The 26,399-nt window shown below is 36.5% G+C and overlaps 1 protein-coding gene across 1 annotated transcript; it reads right to left on the bottom strand.

The window, feature by feature from the left end:
* Nucleotides 1-9,016: 9,016 nt before the first annotated feature.
* KERA (keratocan) lies at nt 9,017-15,691 on the bottom strand (the record flags this gene model as incomplete). Its single annotated transcript, XM_079715125.1, has 3 exons — nt 15,646-15,691; nt 13,430-14,324; nt 9,017-9,192 (listed from the first exon to the last, which is right to left on the bottom strand). Exons 2-3 carry the CDS (start codon nt 14,313-14,315, stop codon nt 9,017-9,019), a joined length of 1,062 nt encoding a protein of 353 aa, XP_079571251.1. The 5' UTR covers nt 14,316-14,324; nt 15,646-15,691.
* Between the last annotated feature and the right edge of the window lie 10,708 nt (nt 15,692-26,399).

The raw sequence follows: 26,399 nt of genomic DNA on the forward strand, positions 1-26,399 counted from the left end.
CTTTTTCACTTTAGCTACTCCACTGCAGAGCCCTTCAGACTTCCCGAGACAAAGTACATAGCTTAAGAAATGCTTCTTAAAAGAATCATGACTAAAGGCTAACTTTACACGTAGAAAAGAATAGTTCGTGGTGTCTGAATCTTTGTTGCTTTTCAAAGGTACTGTTAGGTGTCACACTCCCAGAAATTAATACTGCTGTCTCTTGCAAAAAACGGGAGGGGAGAAAGAAATAGAAACAACAACCAAAAAAGAAAGGAACTGTAGAGCAGTTACTTTCTTGCAAAAGGATCTTACGTGCTTGGAATCACACAGCTTTCAATGAATGATATTGTGTAATATGTACCATCTGGAATTTAAATACTTATCATTTAGTAAAGAAGATAAAGAAAGAACATTTGGACATTTTTACAATATGTTCATAGAATAAGCAATCTATGCAACAGAAGATATATAGAAACCATTTTTTTGCCGTCATTTATTTTTTCATATGTCTTGCATGAAATATGAGAAATTAAATGTAAAACTAGTTTTCTTGTGAACTTTTCCTTTGGGTTTGCCAGTAAAGAGATGATATAATTATTTCCAGATTTGCATTGGTTCAATTCTGTTGTGCATGTGTATGTGTCTGTGTCTGTGTGTGTGAAAATGTTAAATGAGCTATCATTTTGGAATGTTTATTCTCATTTACCACTATGCACAATTTAAATTTAGTAGAATTACAACATACTTTTGGCATGAAGCCCCTGAACTAATTATGTGGTATTTAATTGCAAAGTGGATCAGTATATATTTACATAGCATCTGTAAAGATCATTTCAAATGGGTGTGGGCTTATTTTATTTTCTTGTGAACATGTTCAAATTCATAATTCCAATTCAGAAAGATAACTTGGAATATTACTTCAGTGCCCTCAGTCACAGCTGTTTTCCATTATGAACACAGAAGCTTTGACTTGGCAATTCTCATTTTATTCTGTTGAGATCTTTTTCCAAATATTTGTATTGGAATATTTGGAATTATTATTTAGGACCAAAAGATTCTGTCAGATAACTTAGGAATTGTTGAACTATCTTGGCCATTTAGTATTGCTAATAATTTAGATTGAGTATTCATTCTTCGTAAGGTTTATTTGCTTAGATTCTGAGAGTACCAATTTTCATCTTCCTAAGCAATGAACTGCTTTCAGAGAACACTAATTAGTTTTATTTCTATCAGAAATTATGCATGTCTATATTTAAAGTTTGATGTATTTTGTAGGGCTGATAACTGAGGGTCAAATCTAGTAGCGATTGATGCGTTTTCCTTTTTCTGGGCTGTCTTGTATGCAAAGATTTTTATAGCAATAGCTACTAATGCAGTCAGATTTTCCTTTAAGCACTAAGCACCTAGCAGATATACCTGTGTATATCTGTATATATACCTGTGTTGAGGGTCCGCCTGCCGATGCAGGGGACTCGGGTTTGTGCCCCGGTCCGGGAGGATCTGACGTGCTGCGGAGCGGCTGGGCCCATGGGCCGTGGCCACTGGGCCTGCACGTCCAGAGCCTGTGCTCTGCAACGGGAGAGGCCACAGTGGTGAGGGGCCCGCGTACCGCAAAAAAAAAAAAGAAAACTGTGTGTTTGATCTAAATTTGCTAATCTTGTATAGAAAATATGTTTGCTCCATCTCTCTGAAGTCAATGTTTCTACTTCTCAACCTGGATAGTGTTCCTGGTCTATATTCCCACTAACCAACAGCTTTGTTGTGTCACTTTTAATGCAGGCTGGAGGCCAGCAAATGGAATATATGGCAGGGCTCTTGCCCTGTTGGAAACAAACCCTGGCACCATTATATACACTACAGATAACTTTTCCTGTGAGTTTTGCAAAAGGCACTCCTGCTAGTGATTGTACTGTTCTGATCTTTTTTCCAGGATAATTTTAACTTGTCTTAAGAAATCTTTAAGAACTGACAACGAGTCTCTTTTTTACACTTGAATTGTGTTTACTCAGCTGAATGTCACAAAGAAAGTGATATTTTTCCAAAGGTAGAACAATAAATTCAAAATTCAAGATAATAGTCCTGTGATTTTATAAATTACGTGTTATATTTACTTAACAATTTTGAATTCTACAATATGCTGATATTATATATCAGCTATATCAACAATATCAACTATATCATTTTCCTTCTTTTCCCAGTACAGAAATATTCTGAGCAAAGTATTCCTGAGATCTGTCTCAGATGCATAAAGAACAAAAATTTCCTAGAGTTTTTTGGTAAATATGACATTTTGTTGTTTTGCTGAATTATAAATTGCCTTCAGTACATGCAGTGCTTCAGATATTGTGCAAAATATAATTTCATAGTACACATACTTTTAAACTGGTATTTTAATAATCAATTACTGTAAGTATATATGTAATATCTTAGAATAATTTTGTTAATTTTTTTCAACCATAATGGCATATTTTATCATGAGAGGTGGTATAACATGGTGATTGAAAGCAGGAGCTCTGAAGCCAGACTACGTGGGTTTAAATCCTGTATCTACCATTCGGCAGGTCCATGACACTGAACAAAGATACTTAAAACTATTTGTATTGTTTGAAAGTTTTCTCATTTTGTGCTGACTCTTCTCTGATTCCAAGATGCTAAAATAAACTGGAAGCACTTGCATCTGAGATTCTTACAAATTCAAAGTTCTTTGGTCTCTTTGACCCCAGTGACATTCCCTTCCTCATTTCAGTGGTTCCTTTCCATAGCCACACTGAGAATCTCATGTCTTAGCATTGGGACTCAAGACATTTTAAGGTATAGTCTCCCAAGCTCAGATCACTCATTTTCTTCCAGGTCTTGTATTCTGTAATTCCCCTCAAACCTGTACTTCAGTCTTATTTCTTCCAGTTTTCCTGTCTCCTCCTGATTTCATCTCTTTCACTATCCAACTTCAGTCTCATGGCTCACTGGCCCCACTCCTTAACCCTCAACTCCATTTCATTGTTTACCCTCCCAATGCACTAAAACTTAAAACCTATAACTTGGATCAGTTCAATCATTTTTCTCAGTTCCTTATATGTAAAATGGTCTGGTTTGGAGAAAATGTGTTCAATTTTGTGTACTGGAGTTCCTACTTATAATAAAATTTCTACCTATCAGTTATCGGGTACTTTTTATGTGTCAGGTGAGAAGAACTGTACATCTGTTCTCTCTCCATAGCAAAAGTGTAAGATCGTAGATATTGTTCTCTATTTTGCAGATGAGGATCCAATGCTTAGAAATGTTAAGACATTTTCCAAAGATCAAATAGTTAGTAAATGTCACAGGCAGAATTTGAAACTCAATCTTTTTCCTCTAAAGCACAAGTTCCTAACCACTGTACCATGTAGTTACCAATATACATGGCTTCAAATGTACTACTTTTTTAGATGCATTCTATTGTCCTTTTATTACCTTTCTCTCCTTGCGTTCTTTTGGACTCAATAAATACTCTTTGTCATTCTATTTTTCTCTGTATTAGTTTGACAGTTATACATTCTTTACCTATATATTGTGGTTAAATTTATTTAAAAAATTATTCCTCATATATTATATACAATCCTAACTTTAACCAATAAACTTTATACTCCTCCTTGTCAGTGCATGGTTCCTAGAACATTTTAAGTTTTAAGTATCTACATGCATTCATCTCTCATCTATCTATCTATCAGTATACACACACACACACACATTTACATACAACCATTTGGGAGAATTCATTGGATTCTTTGACACCAGTTTTGTCAAAGATGTCATCTGGGAATTTTCTTCCACCATGCCCGTTGTTCTGTCTAGTTTTTTTTTTTTTTTTTAAGGGAAATCAAATAAAAAATTCAGTTATATAGATAGTGGGAAGCAGCCGCATAGCACAGGGAGATCAGCTCGGTGCTTTGTGACCGCCTGGAGGGGTGGGATCGGGAGGGTGGGAGGGAGGGAGATGCATGAGGGAAGGGATGTGGGAACAGATGTATATGTATGACTGATTCACTTTGTTATGAAGCAGAAACTAATAAAAAACTTTAAAAAAATTGAGATGAAATTCACAAATCATAAAATTAACCATTTTAAAGTGAACAAATCAGTGGCATTTAGTACATTAACATTGTTGTGCCACTACTTCCTCTGTCTAGTTCCAAAACACTTCATCACCCCAAAAGGAAACCCTGTTACTACCTTTTTCTCTCCAGTCCCTGGCAACCACCAATCAGCTTTCTGTCTCTATGAGTTACCTTTTCTGGGTATTTTATATAAATATGTATATAAATATATATATAAATATGTGAAAAAAATTCTGTTATAAAGTTCTTACTACTAAAAGTCCATCTCTTTTTTTTTTTTTTTCGCGGTACGTGGGCCTCTCACCATTGTGGCCTCTCCCGTTGCGGAGCACAGGCTCCAGACACGCAGGCTCAGCGGCCATGGCTCACGGGCCCAGCCGCTCCACGGCGTGTAGGATCTTCCCGAACCGGGGCACGAACCCGCGTCCCCTGTATCGGCAGGCGGACTCTCAACCACTGCGCCACCAGGGAAGACCCCCATCTTTATTTTTTTAAACATTATTGGGGCTTCCCTGGTGGCGCAGTGGTTGGGAGTCCGCCTGCCGATGCGGGGAACATGGGTTCGTGCCCCGGTCTGGGAGGATCCCGCATGCCGCGGAGCGGCTGGGCCCGTGGGCCATGGCCGCTGAGCCTGCGCGTCCGGAGCCTGTGCTCCGCGACGGGAGAGGCCACAACAGTGAGAGGCCCGCGTACCGCAAAAAAATATAAATTAAAAAAAAAAACCATTATTGATGAAAATAACATTTCTCGTTACCATTGGACACTGCCTTTTCTCTTTCTTTTTTTTGCCTATATGTTCATGATATTTACATGCAGAGATCATGGATAATGTTGTTTTCTTCTGTGTTTTAGCTAGGGCCATAAATGAGGGATTGAGAGTTTATTATGATCCCATAATTTTTAAAATGGCTTGGGTTCATTTCCTATTCTTCTCGATTTCCTTAATAGTCACAGTGTATACATCAAGATTCGTAAATTTTAGGGACATTCTAGTAACTTTGTGCATATATTAAAAAAATTAAAAATGAAGGAATTGATTTTAGAAAGCTCATTCTATTCCTCATAGCTTCATGTGTCAATGCTTAGAGTTATGTGTGCATTCTCCTAATCCATCCTCTGTCCCTGACTCAGTCTTACCTCATGGGAGCATGAATATTTCAGTGCAGAATTCTTCCACAATTATTGGAAATATCAATAAAATGTAGAAAATTTCTCCTACATGTTTATATATCCAGGCCTCTCATAGACCTCATTCAACAACTTACATCACATCTCCTCTTGGATAAATAAAAATAATTTCAAACTAACCACATCTAAAATCGAACTCATGATCTTCTCTTCTAAATGTGTTCTCTTTAGGAAATGTACTGCCAGCTGTTCAATTATGCATGCCAGAAAACGTCTCACCTCCTTGCTCTCTTCCCATCTGTCCAATCAGCCATCAGATCCTAATAATTTTACCTCCTGATTTTCTCACCGTGTCCACTTCTCTCTACTTCTACCACCACGATCAGTGAACTTACACTTCAAGATACCATTTTTTTCTAATTTGTATTAAAATCCTAACTGATCTCCTCATGTCTAGTCTTAGTTTCCTCCAAATTGTTTCACTCACTGAGCCAAGAAGAAACTTTTGTGTATGTGCATAAATATATTGTATATATCTATCTAGTACATATCTCTATCTATTTATATTGTATACGTATGCACCCAATGATAATAAGAATCACTTATTTATCACTTACCATGTGTTATGCACTCTTTACATACTGTAACTCATTTAATTCTCACCATAAGGTAGGTATTATTATTTGTCCTCATTTTATAGATTAGGAGAAACTGAGGCAAAAAAAATTTAAAGATTCTGCCCAGGACCACAGAACAGTGAAGCTGGCATTTGAACTCAGCAATTTTAGCTTCAGTATTAATATTCTTTACCACTACGTGATACTACCTCAATGAATGTAATCTCTTATGACTTAAAACTCTTCAGTGACTTCCAGATTGTTCTTAGGACTATAGACTCTTTAAACATGGCATAGAATATTCTTCCCTTTCAGTCTGTGTGGTTAAATACTTCTCATGCTTTATGTGTTTCCTTAACCATTATTTCTTTAGGGAATCCTGCTTTCAAATTCCTTTGCACCATGCAGCTCTCTGTTAATATAACTTATCACAGATGAAATTTTACATATTTTTGTGACTATGTAGCTAATTTGTGTCTCATCCACTGTAGTATAAATTGTGCACACTGTTGTATTCCCTGTGTGTAGTATAGTCTAGTACAGCGGTCCCCAACCTTTCTTGCACCAAGGACCGGTTTCGTGGAAGACAACTTTTCCATGGACCAGGTGTTGAGTCGGGGGATGGTTCAGGAGGTAATGTGAGTGATAGGGAGTGGAGGATGAAGCTTCACTGCTCACCGCCGCTCACCTCATGCTGTGTGGCCCTGTTCCTAACAGGCCAAGGACCAGTTGGGGACCCCTAGTCTATTATATATAGGGCACTCAATATATATTTTATGAAATAAAGAAAAAAGACAGGAAGGAAAGAAAGAAAGAAAAAAAGGAAGGCTGAAAATTCTTAGAGTTGAAAAGGTCTAAAAAGAACATTTTTCAATTTTGCTTTTAGATCAGGAATTCTTTTCACATCCTTTCTCTCATTTTTTTAATTGAAGTATAGATGATTTACAATATTGTGTTAGTTTCAGGTGTACAGCATAGTGATTCAGTATTTTTGCAGATTATATTCCATTATAGGTTATTACAAGATAATGGGTATAATTCCCCGTGCTATATCCTTTCTCTTGAATCGTCTCTCTGAACAGTTTCAGTCGTAGGTAACTGTACCTTAGGAAGAGCTGCTTACGTCGCTGGGTGACTCTGATCAAATATTAGAAAATTCTTCCTTAGCTAGCTATGAAATATGGCTCCTTATAAATTTCACTCATATGTTCTACTTACTTTCATTTTGGAGCTTCCTGGAATATGTGTCATCCCTCTTTTCACATAGCAAGTTTTCAAACATTTAAAGTTATTAAGTTTCTGTTAACATATTCTTTTCCCCTGGCCTAATGATATCTGATTACCTGTATTTTTTGGTTGTTGTTGTTGTTTTGTTTTTTTTTGTTGGGGGTAGGAGTTTATTAATTTTTAAAAAATTTTTGCTGTGTTGGGTCTTCGTTTCTGTGCGAGGGCTTTCTCTAGTTTGTGGCAAGCGGGGGCCACTCTTCATCGCGGTGCGCGGGCCTCTCACTGTCGCGGCCTCTCTTGTTGCGGAGCACAGGCTCCAGACGCGCAGGCTCAGTAGTTGTGGCTCACGGGCCTAGTTGCTCCGTGGCATGTGGGATCCTCCCAGACCAGGGCTCGAACCCGTGTCCCCTGCATTAGGAGGCAGATTCTCAACCACTGCGCTACCAGGGAAGCCCTACCTGTATTTTTATGACATAATTTTATATGACATTATTTTCATAATTTTCTTTATGTGCTTTGAAGTATTTTAAACTTATTCTTTTCCTTAATGTCTTGCCTTCAGCCAGCATTAAAAAACTGTTCAATGTATGTTCATTGTTCTTTCCTCCCACCCCCAAATAAAGTTTGGTATGAAAATACATAGGCAATCCTGCACATTATATTTTCTTCTTGGGAATTCACATAACAAAATAACATATTAATTTTCTGAGAAGCCTTGGATTAAAGTAACATGTTGGGCTTTCATTAATGTGGTGATTCACAAACGTTTATGATCCTTTTTCCAAGGAAATATATTTAGAGAATTTTTCAGAATAATGTCTGGAAAAATATATATAAATAGATGTATGAATCTATATGGAATATTTATTGTTAATAACATATACCTAACAAAATCAGAAATATAAGAAAACTGTACTTTGTTACTTAACAAAATCCTATTTTGTTTTGTTTTTGACTCATGAGAAACAGGTATATTATGTCAAGTGATTAGAATATAAATTTTTTCTTGTGTTCACTGGATAAAAGAGGAAAATGGGTAGGAGAAAATATATTTTAATGTATTCATGCTAGAAAAATGGAACTAATTGTTACTATAACACTTTTTATTAAAAATATATTCTTAATAAGACTTGTGAATAAGCCTCCTGAAATAAATATTTTACTTCTGTTTTGTTAGAAAGCATTCACTCTTTTTATTTCAAAAATCCAAAAAGCATTGGCAAATATAAGGACTGAACAATTTGCAATTCAAGTGGATTTCAAGTGTTAAAACACTAATATTCTGTCAGAAATGTGTTACAATAAATGTAGAACTTTAATTCCTAGAGTACACTGTACTATATCTAAGAACAGCAGGTATAAGAAATAGTAATGAACTAAAAATGACTATTGCTCTGTTATATGATATTAAATGACTAGAATTTTCTTGTTATAAAGTATCCAATGCATTTCATACCCATTCTTGAGCTAAATACCAAACTTATACTCACAAATGTTACTTAACAACCTGAATTTAATTGTTTCTTTATAATTATGATAAAGAAATATCTCATTTTTTCATTTTCTCTAGAAATTTCTACCTCCTGTTAGATGTTGTGTTTATACTGTGAATATAATATCTGCATAAGCAATTTGAACATTTGCAAACAAATATATCCTTCCTATTGAATCACAATGTATTTGTATTATTTGTTATTAATAAGCTGCGAGAGAGACGAAAAGGAACTATCTTTGAGTTGATAAACTATCTTAACTCTGTGTCTGTTTTATTAATTAAAGAAAAGCAGTCTGTGCTACATATCATGGGGAAAAGCAACTTTGAATAGAAAAAAAGTAAGCCATACAAATAAAAATGGTGGCCATAAGCAATTAGAAAAGTGATTTTTATCTTAAACCTATGAATGGCAACCAAATTTCAGGTCAGAAATATGAACTCATTAAATGAATTTTAGATTGTTGAAGACATGTTTAAATAATGACGGCCTGAAGGAGCCTGAAGCAGATCATTAAATCCATTGGGAATGGTGGTTTGATTTCATTTCCATCCAGACGGAGGTAGCGAAGATGAGGTCCATAACTGAAGGAATCCTGTTCCGCAGGCAATGTGATAGGAGTGGTAGGACATATTACAGAGACGTTCACATCTACGGAGACAAAGAAAACGTGAATAAATGAACTAGAATACAAGAGATTAAGGATGGGAAGACCAAGAGCTATTATAACCATCCTGTGGAGGGTCTAGTGGCCTGGTCTATGAAAGTGGCAGAGAGACAAACCATTTTCATGTAAGCTGGAAGTTATGCATATCTGTATTATAGAAGTAACCCTGAAAAAATGTGCAATGTACACATAGTCATCTCAGTCCATATTTTGCTATGCTTAATACAGAGCCCTAGAAAGGACATATTGTTAAAAGTTGTGGTGGAAACAAAGGTGTATAATATATATCCCTTGTCTTCTTCCTTTAGCAAGCCAGATAAGGCATGATTTGATTACTGTAGAATGAGAAAGGTAGTATTTGGGCATTAGAGGTGGAAACAGTGGTTCAGAGCTGGTACTGAAAGAATGGGTAGGTGCATGGTGGAATGGAGGAGTAGATGGATGCAAAGGGAGAAAGTCTGTTATTAGAGAAGGTGCTTGAAAGTTACCTTAAAAAAATGCAAACACTCAAACTAGTAGTACATGATGATAAGTTTTTTAAAAAGTGCAATTAATATAACTTTATATATGTGATATTTGCAGAAAACAACCTTGGATCTCCATACTTAAGTGTATTTAATTGGAAAGGAAACATTTGCCAAGAACTGAATTACAAAAATTCAAACCAGAAACTATTCCATCAGCCTTTTCATATGGTTAAGATGTGAGAAATCATGCACCTGCCTTGGATCAGAGCCCTTGGCATCAGTGTCTATACTGAAGTTTAGGAGCATTCAGGAGAGAAAGCCTCTTAAAGCAGCAAAATTCTGACAAGTGTGCATAATAGCTGATCTCAACCATGAATTCATGTACTCCTTTTAAATCCTATTTTGAAACTGTTTTGAGGAAGAGATCTTCCCTTGGAAGATAAGACCCAACTAACTTTGGCAATGACCTTCCTTTTGTGTCCTGACTTGTTCTGAAGGATTTTATGCTTACAGTGAGGGTGCTTTGTTCTGATCTTATGCCATTTTGTGAATTCAACTTGCTAAAAATAATGACTCTTTATAGCAGATTTGTGTTCATCAAGGTATTTTTTCTTACACATATTATAACCTTCTCATGACACAACCTGTATTGGGCAACATTATTATTCTCCCCACCTGGGCATTGCTGAAATAGTGGTTCAGACGGGTAAGGCAATGTGCACCAGGTATTTCAGCAAGTAAGTGGCAGAGCGGAGTCCCAGCCTCGTCCCTTTCCTACTACACAGGGTCCCTTGCCTGCTGGAGAGATTATGTCCTTTCTGATGTGTTATCTCCTATCCTTATCACCCTCATGACCCATAACCCATGCATGTGTGAATAAATAGAATGTAAAAACAAGCATTCTAAATTGAATTATATTTTCATAAATTAATTAATGTTTCTGAGAGCACCAAGAAGTAACTTGTTCGAATAGATAACATTTTTGTTAAATTTAAAGTCCCCTAAGGTGTTCAGAAGAAATAAATATTTCCATCATTTTGGATAAGAAAAGTTCACTGTCCTATAAATTCTGAGAACTCTTCATATAAGAGGTATGTTTCTTGGCAACCACTTCATTAACAACTAGACTAGATTATGAGGTAAGAAGAAGTAAGTACTTTAGCAGTTATTATAATGCATTGTGATATAATGGTGAGCCAAGAACTCTTGCCAGGGAAATTCTTCTTTTCCATTTCTTTTCTTGGAATATAGAAATGACCATGCTTGATATCTGCATCAAGCAGCAAGTAAATCAATTTCTCTTTGTTGATGTTGTTGCTGTGAAAACGATTTTTACCTCTATTGATAGAAATTTGTCTTAAGTCTCATATTCTAGGCATTGAAGAAAAATGTGCTATGATAATAATGTTGGAGTGGGGGAAAGAACACCTAATATGGGGAACCTTAGGTTCAGGTCCTGGCTATTATACTTATCCTTTGTCCTTGGAAAAATAGCCTCACTTAGTTGAGCCTCAGTTTTTCTTTCTTCAGACATTCCTAATAATAGCACACAAGGTTCTTTTGATGATTAATTTGTGGTTCTTAAAGTGTAGTCCCTGGACCAGCAGCATCAATACTACCTGAGAACTGCATGCTTAGACCCCACCCCATACCTATTAGGTCGGAAACCCTGAGGCTGGAGCCCAGCAGCCTGTGTTTTATAAGCCCTCCAGGTGATTCTGATGCACATTAAGGTATGAGAATGATTGGAAAATAGAAATATATGAGAAAACTTTGAAAAAAAACTCTCTAAAATAAAAGTGGAGGAAGAACAGAGTCCTCTTCTTTGTGTAACTTTGTAAAACTATGTAAGTACCTAGCATGGGTGCCCAACTGTGTGTTGAATTTTGCTACCTCACTCCTGAACACTCTTATTCTCAAGTTCCCACTTCAGGGGAATTCCTAATTCACAAATAGGGCTCTATGTGGAATCCCTTTAAATTAACTTCCTACATCAAATGTCTATGGGACTTTTGTTGTCAGGTAAGGAATGCACCTGTAGAAGCACAGAACTTTCATCAGGAAAAAATTACATTTATTTAGGTTGATATCGGCTGCTGTACTGTTTGGTTCAGTGCACAGATTCAGCTATTAATATTTTTTTTTCCTGTTGCATCTTTTGCTTTAACTACAAGATTAAACAGTGTGTCTCATCACCATGGAAAATATCACTGCTGTGGGAGCAGCCTGCTCATGAGTTCCTGGATTTTATGCTCAAGTATGCTGTTAGAAAAAAACCAAAAAATATTGAAAAACTAAAGAATACCCAGTGTAAAATAGTCTATTCTTATAGGTTGGATGTTTATGTAATTATTTGCTTAATGAAAAGTTTAGTGAGGAATAAGCAGGCAGCACAACCTTCTGACAATTATCTGTGTCATTTTCCTGCAAACCATCCAATTGATTCTCATTTTAGGAATGTATTTTATAAGGCTGTTCAGAAACCTCTTCAAGATTAGCTTTCTAAAGGGCTTGTGCTAGGGTGGAGCATGCATGGATACTTGCCAGGCTGGTATCATCCCCTGTAGCTGGACCAAGATATTGTCTACATCTACACCTGAGTCAGCCCGGTCTCAGGCATAATTGTGAAGATGCTAAGTTTGCCTTTAATTTCTCCAGCCCCTTCTTTCTATAACCATTTCTCTTCATGGCACCTCTTCCTCCAAGACACTTTGCACTCATCTCTCACACGGGGAGGGGGAAGGGTAAGCTGGGACGAAGTGAGAGAGTAGCATTGACATATATACACTACCAAATGTAAAATAGATAGCTAGTGGGAAGCAGCCGCATAGCACAGGGAGATCAGCTCAGTGCTTTGCGACCACCTAGAGGGGTGGGATAGGGAGGGTGAGAGGGAGACGCAGGAGGGAGGGGATATGGGGATATATGCATACATATAGCTGATTCACTTTGTTATACAGCAGAAACTAACACAACACTGTAAAGCAACTGTACTCCAATAAGGATGTTTTAAAAAAAGCTATTTTCAGGAAAGGAGTGTGTATTCTACCTTGTTGACTGCCATTAGTCCTAAGGAGTTGCCAACTTCAGGGACATTTGTTTCAATTTCAATTGAGCAAAGCCTTAAAAGTATAATATTGGTTTCCCAGGTATGGTCCCCAGAACATCAATCTCAGCATCCCTAGGAAACTTGCTAGAAATGAAAAGTCTCAGGTCCCACCAGACCTACACAATCAGAAACTCTGTGATGGGGCCACCCATCTGTGTACTCTAAAGTTTGAGAAACCCACTGATCTAAAGCAGAAATTCTAACTAGGGTGATTGTAGGCATCAGCTGTCCTGTAGGTTTTAGGACAGAGGTCCCTTCCTGATACCTCCTAAATCATATTCCTTCTGTTACTATTCATGAGGTTGCTTGTGGCTGGTACACTTTCTTCAATGAGTCTGCCCACTGAAGCAGAAATATCAGAATCTCCTCAGAGTAAAAGAAGATAGAGACATTTAGTTTCTCCAACAGGTAATAGCCCTCTGTAGATTACTAAAATCCACTTTTCAATTTGCAGTTTGAACATTTGAACTTCTTGGTTCATTGACACCCTGTGAATAGACAAAACTTGAAAATACACTAAAAAAATATCTAAGGGCATGAGAGCTGGAGAGAAAACGAACATTATTGATATTCTTAAAGAAGATACAGAATAAATTTAATAACCATGAATATCTTAGTCCAAGACACACCCTGATGGTTACTTACTTTTAATTTTGTTATGATCGAGGTGAAGGTGCTGCAGATGAGCACTGATTTTGGGGACCTTTGTGAGTTGATTGTGAGACAGCTGAAGATCTAGAATTGAGGATACATTAAAACCACTAGAAGGGAGTCCAGCATCTGATAATTTGTTGTGGTTGAGTCTCAGGAAGGCCACTTTAGGAATCACATTAAAATAATTTTCTGGTATTCCTTCAATTGAATTGTTGTCTAAAAACAGCTGCATAGTATTGGCTGGTAATCTTGGTGGCATATTCCTCAGGGAGTTCTTAGCCATATTTAGCTGCATGAGGTTCTTGAGTCCTTTAAAGGTGTCTCTTTGAAAGGCATTGTCTAATAGTTTATTGTGCTGCAGGTCAAGAAGGGTCAGGTTCTCCAGATTGCTAAAGGTCCCTTGAGGAATTCTGGACACCTTGTTTCTAGCTAATTGTAATTGTTCTAAACTTCTTGGCAATGGAGAAGGTACCTCCTCTAGCTCATTATCTTCCAGGAATAAGAAAAGCAGCTTCTTCAGTTGGCTCAGGGCTCCTTTTTCAATTCCATAGTTGGTTATTTTGTTCTTGTTTAGATTTATCCATCTCAGCTGGGTGGCATTCTCAAATGGCTTCTCAGGAATGGTTTCTATCAGGTTGTTTTCAAGATAAAGATACCAGATCCTTGATGGTATAGCAGGGATTTCTTTGAGACCGCGGTTTTCACAGTACAAAGCAGTAGGGAAACTGGGGGGACAGAAACATTCCCTGGGACAATGGAAGTCATGCACCATCCCGTCCTCTGGATCATTTGCCTCATAAACCTGTCTCACACTTCGAGTCCATACAGTATCTGTTATGAATAACATCCAGATGATGAAACAGATTGTGGTTGCCATTTTTAGTACCTAGAGTAAGGGATACAATTGTTAGATGTTTAAAGATCTTGACCTTTAGATAACTGCATGCACCAAAATGATCAATAAACATTGCTTCTTCAAGGGGGGTGGGGAGGTAAAGACATGTCAGCATTTTATACATATTTATCAACGAATACCCATCTATTTAGTGGGCACTATCTGCAAAGCATTTTTGCAAACACTGAAACTGACTCACCAACTTGTAACTTTCTGGTTTTAACCCAATCACAATGAAAACCAAGAAAGAAAAAGCAAATTTTAGGAACTCTTAAGTGCTTTTCCATTTCAAGCTATTTAATGCAAGGAAGTTAACTGAAATCCAGAGTTAAACACACGAGTACAAAAAAGTGACCTTTTAATAACTCAAATTTAGAGTCTATGTTGTTCCTAAGAAGTTGGCATATGCTTTCACTTTTACTCCTAAATGAGCAGAACATCTGGATGAGATTTCCCAGGCTCTTTGGCCCTTCAACCAAAGAAATAGAGAGATCAAAGAACATTTTAGCAATTTTTTGTGAAGGAAAATTTTAGGATTTGAAGAAAAATGTGTGATTAATCTCTTGCTCTGTTGCTCAACTTCTCAGGTAAGTTTTGTTTTGGCGGTTTAGGGAAAGACTTCTAATATTTTAAGTAGAGGATCAAGTTGTTTAGCCAAGAAATTTGGATTATGAAACTCTCTCTCTATAGATATAGCTATAGATGTTGATACAGATATATATCACACTTACATAAGTAAGCGGTGTTACTATGGTTGATAAGAAACAAAACAAAACAAAGAACATGCTCAGGATACAGGTGGATCTCCATATTTTCAGTATGGATGCTAACAGAGCAAAGGTTAACACTTACTGATATGTGATACATTTAAAAGACATAAATCCTCCCCGTTGAGTTTCAACAAGGTTATGGGAACAAAAAACTATCCTAACAGGAAAATAATATGTATCTACATAAACAATAACGTTCCTATCAATGTACATTTAGTTCAAACACTTGGTAATAAAGACCAAATAAATTTCACTGATTCCTTAAGAGGAGATAAAATCAGCATCATTTAGAAATGCTGATCTTTCAATTTTGCCACTAAATCGAGGGGAAATGACAAGCGCAGGGCAGCTTCCGCAAGCTGTCAAATTTCTTGCGATTGCAGAATACTGCTCTGGTCATCTTCCAACAGAGACACATTAAAACATTATTTTTTTTCAGAATAGGGATTTGCTTTAGTTATTGAAGCTGTAACCCTGCCTCTGATGAATCATAACTTTGAATTCTTAACTTTAAGAGTTTTGAAAAGCGTAAAATAGTTTACCTTGCTGTCCAGGAATGTATCGCTGAGTCCTGTGTCTGGATCTGAAGTTTGCTAAAATCAGTTAAGAAAAAAAAAAAAAAAAATCTTTGACTAGAAGAATTTTTTTATTTTATGCTGTCTAGCCTACTACGAGAAAAAATAAAACCTCCTCTGACCAGTCACTATGAACACCTTTGATCTATTGTTTCCACTTTGACAGAGCTTCAGAACACCGCTTACCTCAGTTTTCTTGGATCTTCCTCGTCCCTTTCTATTGGTCACTGCTCATTCATAGTAATGGATTGACCCAGGCTCCACTGTCGTGTTTTTGTGAATCTTCCCTAATATATATGCATCCATGGCTCCAGCTTTAACCCCTCCAGCAACCACAGCACCTCAGTACCTAGGTAGCCCAGCACAGGAAATTCTGACTTTAATCTCAAGAACCTATAACAAAATTCAGTGCAACTTTCACTCTGAGTACACAGCCCCAAAGATATTGTAATGCACTGATCTGGAGACCTGATCTAACAGCAAGAAACTAAAAGCAGTTTTGAATTCAACTACAACAAAAAGATTTTAAAGCATTTTTCTCTAGATGATCTTTTTAAAAAATTGGATACAAAGACATAAAGACCAATGTTTTCTGTTTATATGGAAATATCTTATTCATTTTTTTGTGTAAAACATGCTGGGATTCTATTTAGACATATTGTTTTTGGTCAAGGGGAAAAAGATAAAAAATGTATTTGAAAAATTTAAAAGTGAAATCAGGAAAGCTCTACCTGATGTTGGCACTAAATATGGTGTACAGAAATAACTGTTTTATAGAAATAATTTTTGTGTCTCTATTTCATATTGGGAGCTTTATTCCAAATAATTATTAAAATGAGATTTTTCTTTCCTGCATTATAAAAAATGTTTTGCATTTAGGCCATTATAGGACATTCTGCTGCACTGTTCTGTTTTTTGTTTTTCTTTAACATACAAGTTTAGGATAATATGTCTTCCAGTTCTTGTATTTGAGGGAAAAAAATGGTATGCCTCTTAAGGAAAGACAAAAAAGTTTTGAAAATCTCATTTTCAGATATTACCCTGCTGATTGATTGTAATCATTTTGTTTTTCAAAATCTATCTTATTCTGGGAAAAGGGAGTTGTATTGATATGACTCATTCAACACTGCGCACATAAATATTATCAAAGATAGAACACAGTGAAGAGGGGAGAGCACTGGACTCAAAAAACTTTTTCTGAACCACCTACTTCCTTTCTCTTAAACACAGTTTTGTCATCTACAACATAGCGCTGGGGGCTTCCCTGGTGGCACAGTGGTTGAGTCCACCTGCCGATGCAGGGGACACGGGTTCGTGCCCCAGTCTGGGAAGATCCCACATGCCGCGGAGCGGCTGGGCCCGTGAGCCATGGCCGCTGAGCCTGCGCATCCGGAGCCTGTGCTCCGCAACGGGAGAGGCCACAGCAGTGAGAGGCCCGCACACCGCAAAAAAAAACAAAAAAACAAAAAAACAAAAAAACATACTGCTGGACTACCTTGCAAGGTTGGCCCTAATTTGTTGTAAATGATTAGGAAATGTTAGCCTTTCTGTAGCATTAGCCCTACACTCTCAACTGAAAAATACCTTTAATTTTCAGGGCCTTGATAGCTTAAGATCAAATTCAGATATGATCTCTTAGTAGCCCAACAGGTACACTCCTATCATATTTTAAGAAAAAAAATCAAGTGTTAATTTGCTTTTGTCACAACAATGATCTCCTCTCTCTACTGCACTTTTCCTTTTCTCTTTCTTCTTTTTCTAAACCCTCAGTATAAAACAACAGATGATCTCTGAATTTGCACGGCCCCCTTTAGCTACTCTCTTATTTCTTAATTTTCTTTTTTAGCCAAACTTATTTTAGTCATTTCCTAATTCTATTACACAAATTTTGCTGTGTCCATTGTAGGAAAATTAGTTGTATGTTGGCTGCCTCCAATTTCCGTTTCTTATTCACCATTCCACCCATGATTCACCCATCAAAATAAGGTTTCTAATCCCTCTGCTTTCCTCACATTGCTCTAACAACAACAACAAAAAAGCAATAACCTTCATATTTACTAATCTGTTGAAGTCTTTTAGTGTTTCACCTACTTGACTTGTGACTTTTGGCAATGCAGACCCACCCCTTTAATAAAATGTTTCTTGGACTACATTCTCTCCTAGTTTTTTCTCCCCTTTCCTTGTGACTTCTCTCTATCTATGTTCTGAAGTTCTCTGTTTCCTCTAACAGTTTTTTAAAAAGCTTTTCTAGCATTTAAGTCTCTGAGATTGTAAGATCTCAAAGATTTTTAAACGATTCCAAGGTTTTAACCATTCCCTTTATTATGATGACTTCTGAGGCTCTTTCTTCAATCTAGCCTCCGGAAGAAAAACTGCACTGCAGTGTGTGTATCCACTTGCTTTCTTGACATCTCCTGTTGCAGGTCTCACAGCCATATATCTAAAATGAAATTCACTATCTCCCTTTAACTGCTCTTGTCACTTTATACTTTTGAGTGACACTTATCATCTTATTCAGTCTCCTAAACCAGAAATCTGGAAATCATTCTCAACTCTTCCTTCTCATTTTGTGAGCATATGATAGCAATCACATTTTAAGGACCCTGGGAGACATGATATAAATAAAAATGATCATCTACAATGCTTGCCAGGTTTGGTATCATTGTTTCCAGACTAAAATATAGGATGTCTTCCACTGTTAGTATAATCTCTGTTTGTCTATGTCTTAATTTTTCCCATTACAATTCAGTCTACCCTTCTTTGATTACTGCTTCCTGAAGGATGGGAACTTAACTCTTCATGAGGACTGCTTAAGTGGAAGTTCAATAAGTTAAATTAAGCCAATGGTGCGAACCTCTGAGTCATGCTAGTTGTTATAAGAATTAATGGAAGACTCTGCCCAGTCTTATCTGACTCTGCTAAGAGGGAAAAATGAAGCCTAATGTGTAATGATGTGGCTGTGAAATTGTCCTTCTAATGACAGACTAATATTTTAGAAGTCCCTGGGGCTTTGGACATGGTAGGTATCCAATAACTATTTACCAAATGAGCAAATGAACAAATAAACACATAAGGTGCATGTATCATTTTGATAATTATGATTTTTTTGATCAGCATAACTACTATGTGAATAGGAATATAGTGAAGAACCTTCAAAATATGGTAAAAAAATGTGAGAGTTTTCCTGTTGCATCTTACTAGCTGTTTGTGCGGGCACAGGTTATTTAACCATCGTAAGCCTAAGTCTACCCATAATGCACCTGTTCTGAATACTATGAAGGGTTGTTTGAAAATCAAAGAAGATAATGAAGATGAATATGTCAGAAGGCCCAGAAATTTCTTTCAGCAGAGAATGTGATAGTTGGTATCTTGGCCTTCCTGAGAGAAGTCCTAGAAGCTTGATATGGAGTTAAAGTCTTGGTGGCTTAACCTCTTTTCCTTCTGTTAGCACGTTTTGATGTTTCCTATTTGCTTATCTTGCTTCTATTTCTTAGTAAAAGGGAGGATGCTTTGCTAAACTGTCTTAGACTGGGGAATTTGTCTTGTTGCATTCCTAAAGATCGCTGACATTTAAAAAAAGAAGGCGATGCATAAAGGTATAAAAGACACAAAACTCTAGTAGGATTTCAAATTTGTTGGCATATGTATCTGATGGTTCTATGTTAGCAATAGTTGGATTGTTAGGTGCTCCCAGGACCTATGTTTATGTCCAACTGACTATACGTTTACTAAGAGAAATAATTTTCTCTTCATAGATCAATTTTAGCCTGTTTAACTATATTCTGTCAAAAAATTAAAAAATATAAAAGGAATCCACTAAAATATATAGCTGACACACATGCATATACATGTGTATTTAATTTTTTTCAAAATAATACATTTGAAATATAGCAATGACACATTTAAAAGGTCAGAATTACTACAAAACTGATAATGAACCAAGCAATCCCCCACCCCACACTTCGGTGTAAGTCCCGCTCCCAAGAGGCCATTGTTTTCAACTCTATTCTGGATTTCTTTTAATATTTACTTCAATATCCTTGCTTGTACTTTTTGTTTAACTTATGAACTTTAAACATCAACTATTTTCTTTTATTTTTTTATTTTTTTTATTGGAGTATAATTGCTTTACAGTGTTGTGCTAGTTTCTGCTGTACAATGAAGTGAATCAGTTATATGTATACATATATCTCCTCCCTCTTGGACCTCCCTTCCACCCCCCCCCAATTAGATAAAGATTTAGCACATTTGCTCATTCCCACTCTTACCCCACCTGCAACCATTATTCCTTTCAATAACTCCTAATGTATGTATACCACAAACTTTGATTAAATATTTACTGCATGTTATTACATAATATAAATATTGTTTACTGCTGAAGAAAACAGTGCAAAATTAGTTTAATTCCTTCATTGTATTGCACTTATTTGCCATATATATATATATATATATATATATACACACACACATATATATGAGACGTTCTCTATACATATATATCTATGTCAATAATATTTTCCAAAACAGAATTATTTCTCAAACAGAATTATAAAATCATTTTGGAAATATTTTGCACCCAGAGGGTAGGGTAACATAGTGTGCTGGTTAAAAGTCAGATCTGCTTGGGCTTGAATAAATCTCTCTTATTTATCTTTGCCTTAGTCTTCTCATCTGTAAATTAAGGATAATAATAATATAAATAATCATAGTAATAATACCACCTCATAGGATTGTTATGAAAATTAAATGGGTTAGTATTTTTAAAGCACCTAGAACATGGTAAAAGTGTTCATAAAAAAAAAAACAACAAACAGAAATATTAAGTTCACTTTTTTCTCCTGGGAGATATTTCTTCTGGAATTCCATATCCTCCTACTTCAATCTAGTTTGCTTGCTGTTGTAAACCAACCTAAGCAAATTTGGTAAATGACAATTTTTAAGTTCTTTATGGTACATTTCAGTTGACTCATAATTAATAAGGGCTATAGGAATCTTCCCCTACAACCTACAAAGAGGTGTTAAGTTTGATGAAAATAAGTTCAACTGTATGTTACATAACAGGCCTTTATTTTGCACCAAATATTTTAAAAATTCATGAAGTGAGTCTCCATTATAAGATTTCTTCAAATGTTAACTAAGCTTACCTAAGGTGTCAAAACTAATGCAAATTCAATATCTTATAATAACCTGTAATGGAAAAGAATAGATATATGTATGTATAACTGAATCACTTTGCTGTACCTCTGAAACTAACACAACACAGTAAATCAACGATACGTCAAAGAAAAAAAACCAAACAACAAAATCAGCTGTCTCTGACAAAGTACTGTCTTTTCAAGTACATTTATGAATAATAGAATCCTTGGTCTCTGGTCCAGTGAGATTGTTGTGGTCCTGGACTTCCTTCACCCATCTCCTGGGTTAGATCCCTTGTTACTTTCTGAATCTTGTGTTCTGTTCTTTCTTGGTTAACTCCACTGCATTGGGGGAACACAGCTTCTGATCACTTCCTGTGCACGTGAGTTACCTCTCTTTTTGTGTGTGTGTGTGAAGTCACGTTTATAAAAATGTGTTTACTCAGCCCATCTGCTTAACTGATATTTCGACTAGATAAAATTGTAATTTGAAATATTGGTCCTTCCAAATTTTGAAGATACTCAAGAAAGTGATTGTCTTGTTGCTTCTTGAGTTGAAATAGAAAAGGTTAATAAAATTTTAATTTTCAGTTTTTAGAATGTGACCTTTTTTGCTCTAATTAAACTTTTGAGATTTTCCTTTCATCTTCAGTTTCTGAACTATTACAACAATATGTCTTGAGAGGGTGTATTTCACTCACTCACTGGGTATCCAGGGAGTCCTTTCAATCTGGAAATTCACGTCCATATGGTCCATCCATTTTTTTCTGTTTTCTCTTTTTGAAAGTCTTAGATGGTGCACCTCCTTGTTACACTGTCTAAATCTTTTATCTCTTCTTTTCTATTTCCATTATCAAAAGATTTTTATGCTTTCCAACAGATTTCCTTAATTTTGTCTTCTTTAAAATTTCTATATCATACTTCATGTATTTACTTTGGAAACATTCTCCGGTTGTTCCCTTCCTAAAGCATTCTTTTCTTTTACGTAATTACTACCTTCTCTTTTAATCTCTTCAAAACAAGACTAAAAACTACAAGGTTTCGATAGTATTGTGAGTTTTTTTCTGCTCCCTGCAAGAATTTTATTTCCCTTGATATCTTTTTTTTTTTCTTGGCTTGATTTGACCTATAGAGGTATTTCACATTGGAAACATTCCTCACATAGCTGATGGTGCTTTGCTGAATTTTGATACTTAAGAAGAAGCACTAGTAACCTTATTAGAAGATCTGTGAGAATCAATAGCACTTGTCAGCTAAGGATCAGGTATTCTGTCTCTCTTTTTTACATAAATTACACACATACACACACATATTGGGAATAAATTGAAAAAGTCAACACTTATTCTTCTTAGTGTACTTTTTATAACTTTGATTTTTTTATTAAAACTGCTAACATGAATTTTTTTGGTTGTGACTAAATAGCAAATAACCTTCCATGCATAGTTTAGCCTTTGTATATGAAGCGTCCTGAGGCTATGCTGTCCAAAATTTATCTGAAACTAGTAGCACACCCTGTCACTTATAAGCTATTTATGTTTTGATTCAACTTTGATATTTATGACTCTCTGGTGCCAGTTCCTCCAAGACTCTACAAGAAGACTTTCAATACCTAATCAAAAAATAAAAATAAAAATATCTCTGTGATTCTTGGGTGAGCTGTGTTACCAACTATCCAGAACCAATATGCTCTAGGATTGTTCTCCTCCAGCTTCTCAAGCTCTCTGCATTTCTACAAATGTTCCACCTTAGCACTATTAGCTTTCAGAGGATACTAAGATAACAGGAAGTGAGCAACTTGAAAGCCAATTAGTTTAAAGCTCACCTCCAAAGCACTTCAGAAGAGGTCTCTTACAAGAAGGCATTTCATCAGAATAGTGAGAATTAGACTCATCATGTCTCCAGTATGTTGAGGAGATCCATTGAGTCAAATACGTATTCTTGTTCTCCTTAGCTTCTTATCAAACTGCCTTCCAGGGCATCCCAGTCAGCCCTATACTGTTGCAGCATTTCACTCTCAATTTGTTCCTACATATCGTATAATTTTGATTATAATTTATATAACTATAATTGTATTATACTCTTCTTAGTCAGCTGGTCATAGAGAAAGCCCCCATGAGCCCCCGTGTACTTGATGAGTGAGCACTGCTGAGCAATTGAGATTAGGCTAGATAGATCAGGTAATACTAGGTTTATGAGTAGTTAACGTCAAACTGTTGTTTAGCTTCCCCTTGGGTCCAGTTTCTTAAAAGGATAGTAATTATTTGCTAAATATAAGCATATCCTTGCTCTGGAAAGCTAGGGTTTTAATTCTCTTACTAAGGCTTACCACACACTACATATAGCAACCTGACCTACTATGAACCCTTTAAACATCATTTAATCTGATGAGTGATAAGTAGCAGGATCACTGTGACCTCAGCTGTCTGGAGAGCCTTCTCTTGCCATGGGACAAACTCCAATCTTACAGCTTCTCAGCATCAGACTCACATGCAGTAATATGTGGCCTCCAAAATTCAAAGAGACTATTCATGCTCCTAGTGGTCATAGAGACGTGGTTCAGCAAACTGTCTTCCCTTTAGAGAGCTAGCCCAACTTTCCTTAGACCTCTTAACCTTTAAAATAAATCAGTAACTTGACAGCCCTATAGTCTTCCATTGTATTTGGCTCCAATGTGCTGGCATTCAAGTGTCTAATTGATGTATCTAGCTAATAAATTTTCCCCTCTAGGTTGTATCACATGATGTTCTGTGAGATGGTATTTCTGCAGACTATAATGTGGTATAAAGCCAAGGAGTTAACACAATCCAGAAACAGTATGGCAAAATTATATTACTGTTCCTGCCTGGTGAAATAAAACAGACTGCTTCTAGTAATTTTGTTTATTGGAATAGAGGAGAAAGACATTATTCAGATCAGTTGCTTTATACAAAGTACTAAGAGCTATAATGATTTGGACCCCATATGGAACAGCAGTGGCAACAGAAGTTGCCATCTAATTAAACTTTGGAAAATCCATTTTTATCTTCTCAAACTATCCTTCCAGTACTAAACACAAATGAGAATCCGCTGAGGATCATTAGCCCTGCACTTTTAAGGCACTAAAGATGGCATTAATATTTCTGATTTTTATTGAAGCATTATTGCTATTAATTTAATATTTTTGTAGGAGTAGAAAGCTCTGCAATTTTCAACTTGGTATTTCCAATCAAAATGTTCCTTTTGCATGGGTTACAGAGCTGATGTAAGAATACATCATATTTTGAAGTCATCTATTCCAGCTGTACAAGAACCTGGGTAATAAATATGGGAAGGATAAAGATAGCTTCTCCACTTGTCATTTTAGCATCAAAATACCCTCACTAGTGGACTGCAGAAGTGTCCTGTGTCCCCAGGAATTAGTTGTGTTTCAAAACCATGTTTTCTTTCACAGGGCACAGTTACTTTGGTAACGAACTCTGGTTCTTTTAGGCGAAGACTAGGTTAAAAAAAAAAATAGTAGCACACACTTGAGATATCATTGTAAAGTACTTATTTAAGACAAGATGCCCTCTCTTTCATTCTGGTGACTTGAAGTCCATGATTTACCTATGTTTTAAACATTCAGTGGAGGGAAGAAATTCCATATCATATGTCAAAATGACACACCCAAGGCTCTGATGAGCAGTTCTGGAGGGCTATTAATTTCACAAATCAAATAGCTCTACAGAGGACTTCACATCTCTTTCATTCCCAGAAATCTAATTCTCAACTGGTTGTTAAGTTCTTTTTGGATCAGACTATTCTGACTTTGTACTGATCCTGATATCTGTTAATGGAAAATGTATCTGTTTTACTCATTAAATGACACTACATTATCTCTTCCACTCCAGATTTGCCCTTCCTCACTGAAATCAGGGAATCAATTTTCATTGCTATGCCTTCCACCAACAATTCACGGACATCACTAAAGTCTTTTTAAAGATACTGGTATTCCCATCTCCAGTATATGTCTCAATTGGTGAAGATGGATGGGTGGATTATACATGATAAAAACCCATTTTATCATATAGTATAAGAATTCCATTTTGTGAAAAATTTTATTTTGTGCTTCTATACTATGCCGAGGAATCAACTTCATTTAATGTATGCTTCCATTGAGTTCCATTTTGCGGTGTTTCAGCAAACTAACAGACTCCCAACTCCTTAAACTATGTTAATGGATCCACAGTCTCTGAAAGTACACTCATGTAACTAATTCAGCTTTATCTAATGTTGTCATTCTCTCTCCTTGGTTGAGTACCCTCAGAATCCATCCATCTTTTCTAATATTTAGCCAATATAAGTTAGGGAATTTCTGTAGTTCATTTATAACAGTATTTCCATCTCTAAATTTTACTTTCTAATTGATACCCTGTTGCTCCTTCTTATTGTAGGTGGGAATCATTGAAGGTTAAGGGGAATGGGGCATGAAAAGAATAAATTCCCCCGCAAAGTTAATGCCTTGAGTTGAGGAACTAGTTGCATCTTCAAAAAGGAAGGAATTGCTTTACAAGTCAAGTAGTGTGGGGCTCTTTCAGCAAACAGAGGAGGTTCGGTGGGGCTGGGAATCATGACCACTCCTTCTCATCTGTATCTTATTGTCTAATCCCTATGCCAATTCTTGGGTGGCCCTCTATTTCCAGATCAGTGGCTAACTTTGTTGGACTTATGAACAAATTGGACTTACTAATGTGCTCTTGGAAGGAACTCGTTTGTACATAGGGGACTTACTGTATGGTTTTTCAAAGCCTTACCTTCAGGAAATGTGTCATTTCCGGTAACTATACAGGGCCCATGTCCCATTTTTGTGGGTCACTGTCATCCAGACTCTTACCTCTGAATAATTTCAGGGTTCTGACTGCCTTTTACCTAAGCTATGCAGATAACCAATGTGAATTCCCCAATATTTCCCAACAATCTGATGTCAATAATGGATTTCTGGTATTGATATCTTTTTCTACTAGACTCCTTGGCTATAAATACCAGAGAATAATTCCGGGTGTTTCAACAAAAAAAAGAGTTTCTTTGAAAGTGATAGGTGGAATCACATAAATGAGAAGAGGCTGGAAGAGTGAACATGGAAAACAGGCAGAAGATAAGGAAGCTTTTAAAAACTAGATAGAAATCATCTGGCCAGGACGCATTGCCATTACTGCTGAATATCACTGGAAGCAGAGGGTCTTACCAACAGCCTTCACTGGGGGCCACCGCAGATGAATTCTAAGCCAAGAACACGCCTCTCCTTGGCTAAGCCTGCCATAAGCTCCACCCTGGCTTTATGAGGCTGGGAAGAGAAGAGATACTTAGGGGCTACTGAGCCCCACTAAGATTACAATCAAGGGCAGTTTTCTACATATAAGAAAAAGGTCTGGAGCTGGGACAGACCTTTACTCAGGAATATGTAATTCCCTGATTAAAAGCATGAACTGGACACTTTTCAGCACAGAAGCCTTCATGATTGTCCCTTGCTTACTCCAGGACTCTGTCTTGATGGGTCCCCCACCCTGCATCCACAAGCCCTCTGCTATAGCCTTACCCAGATTTTTGCAGTTTTCTGAATTTACTGTT

The sequence above is a fragment of the Hyperoodon ampullatus genome (genome assembly GCF_949752795.1).
Source record: "Hyperoodon ampullatus genome assembly, chromosome: 11".
Classification (NCBI taxonomy): Eukaryota; Metazoa; Chordata; class Mammalia; order Artiodactyla; family Ziphiidae; genus Hyperoodon; species Hyperoodon ampullatus.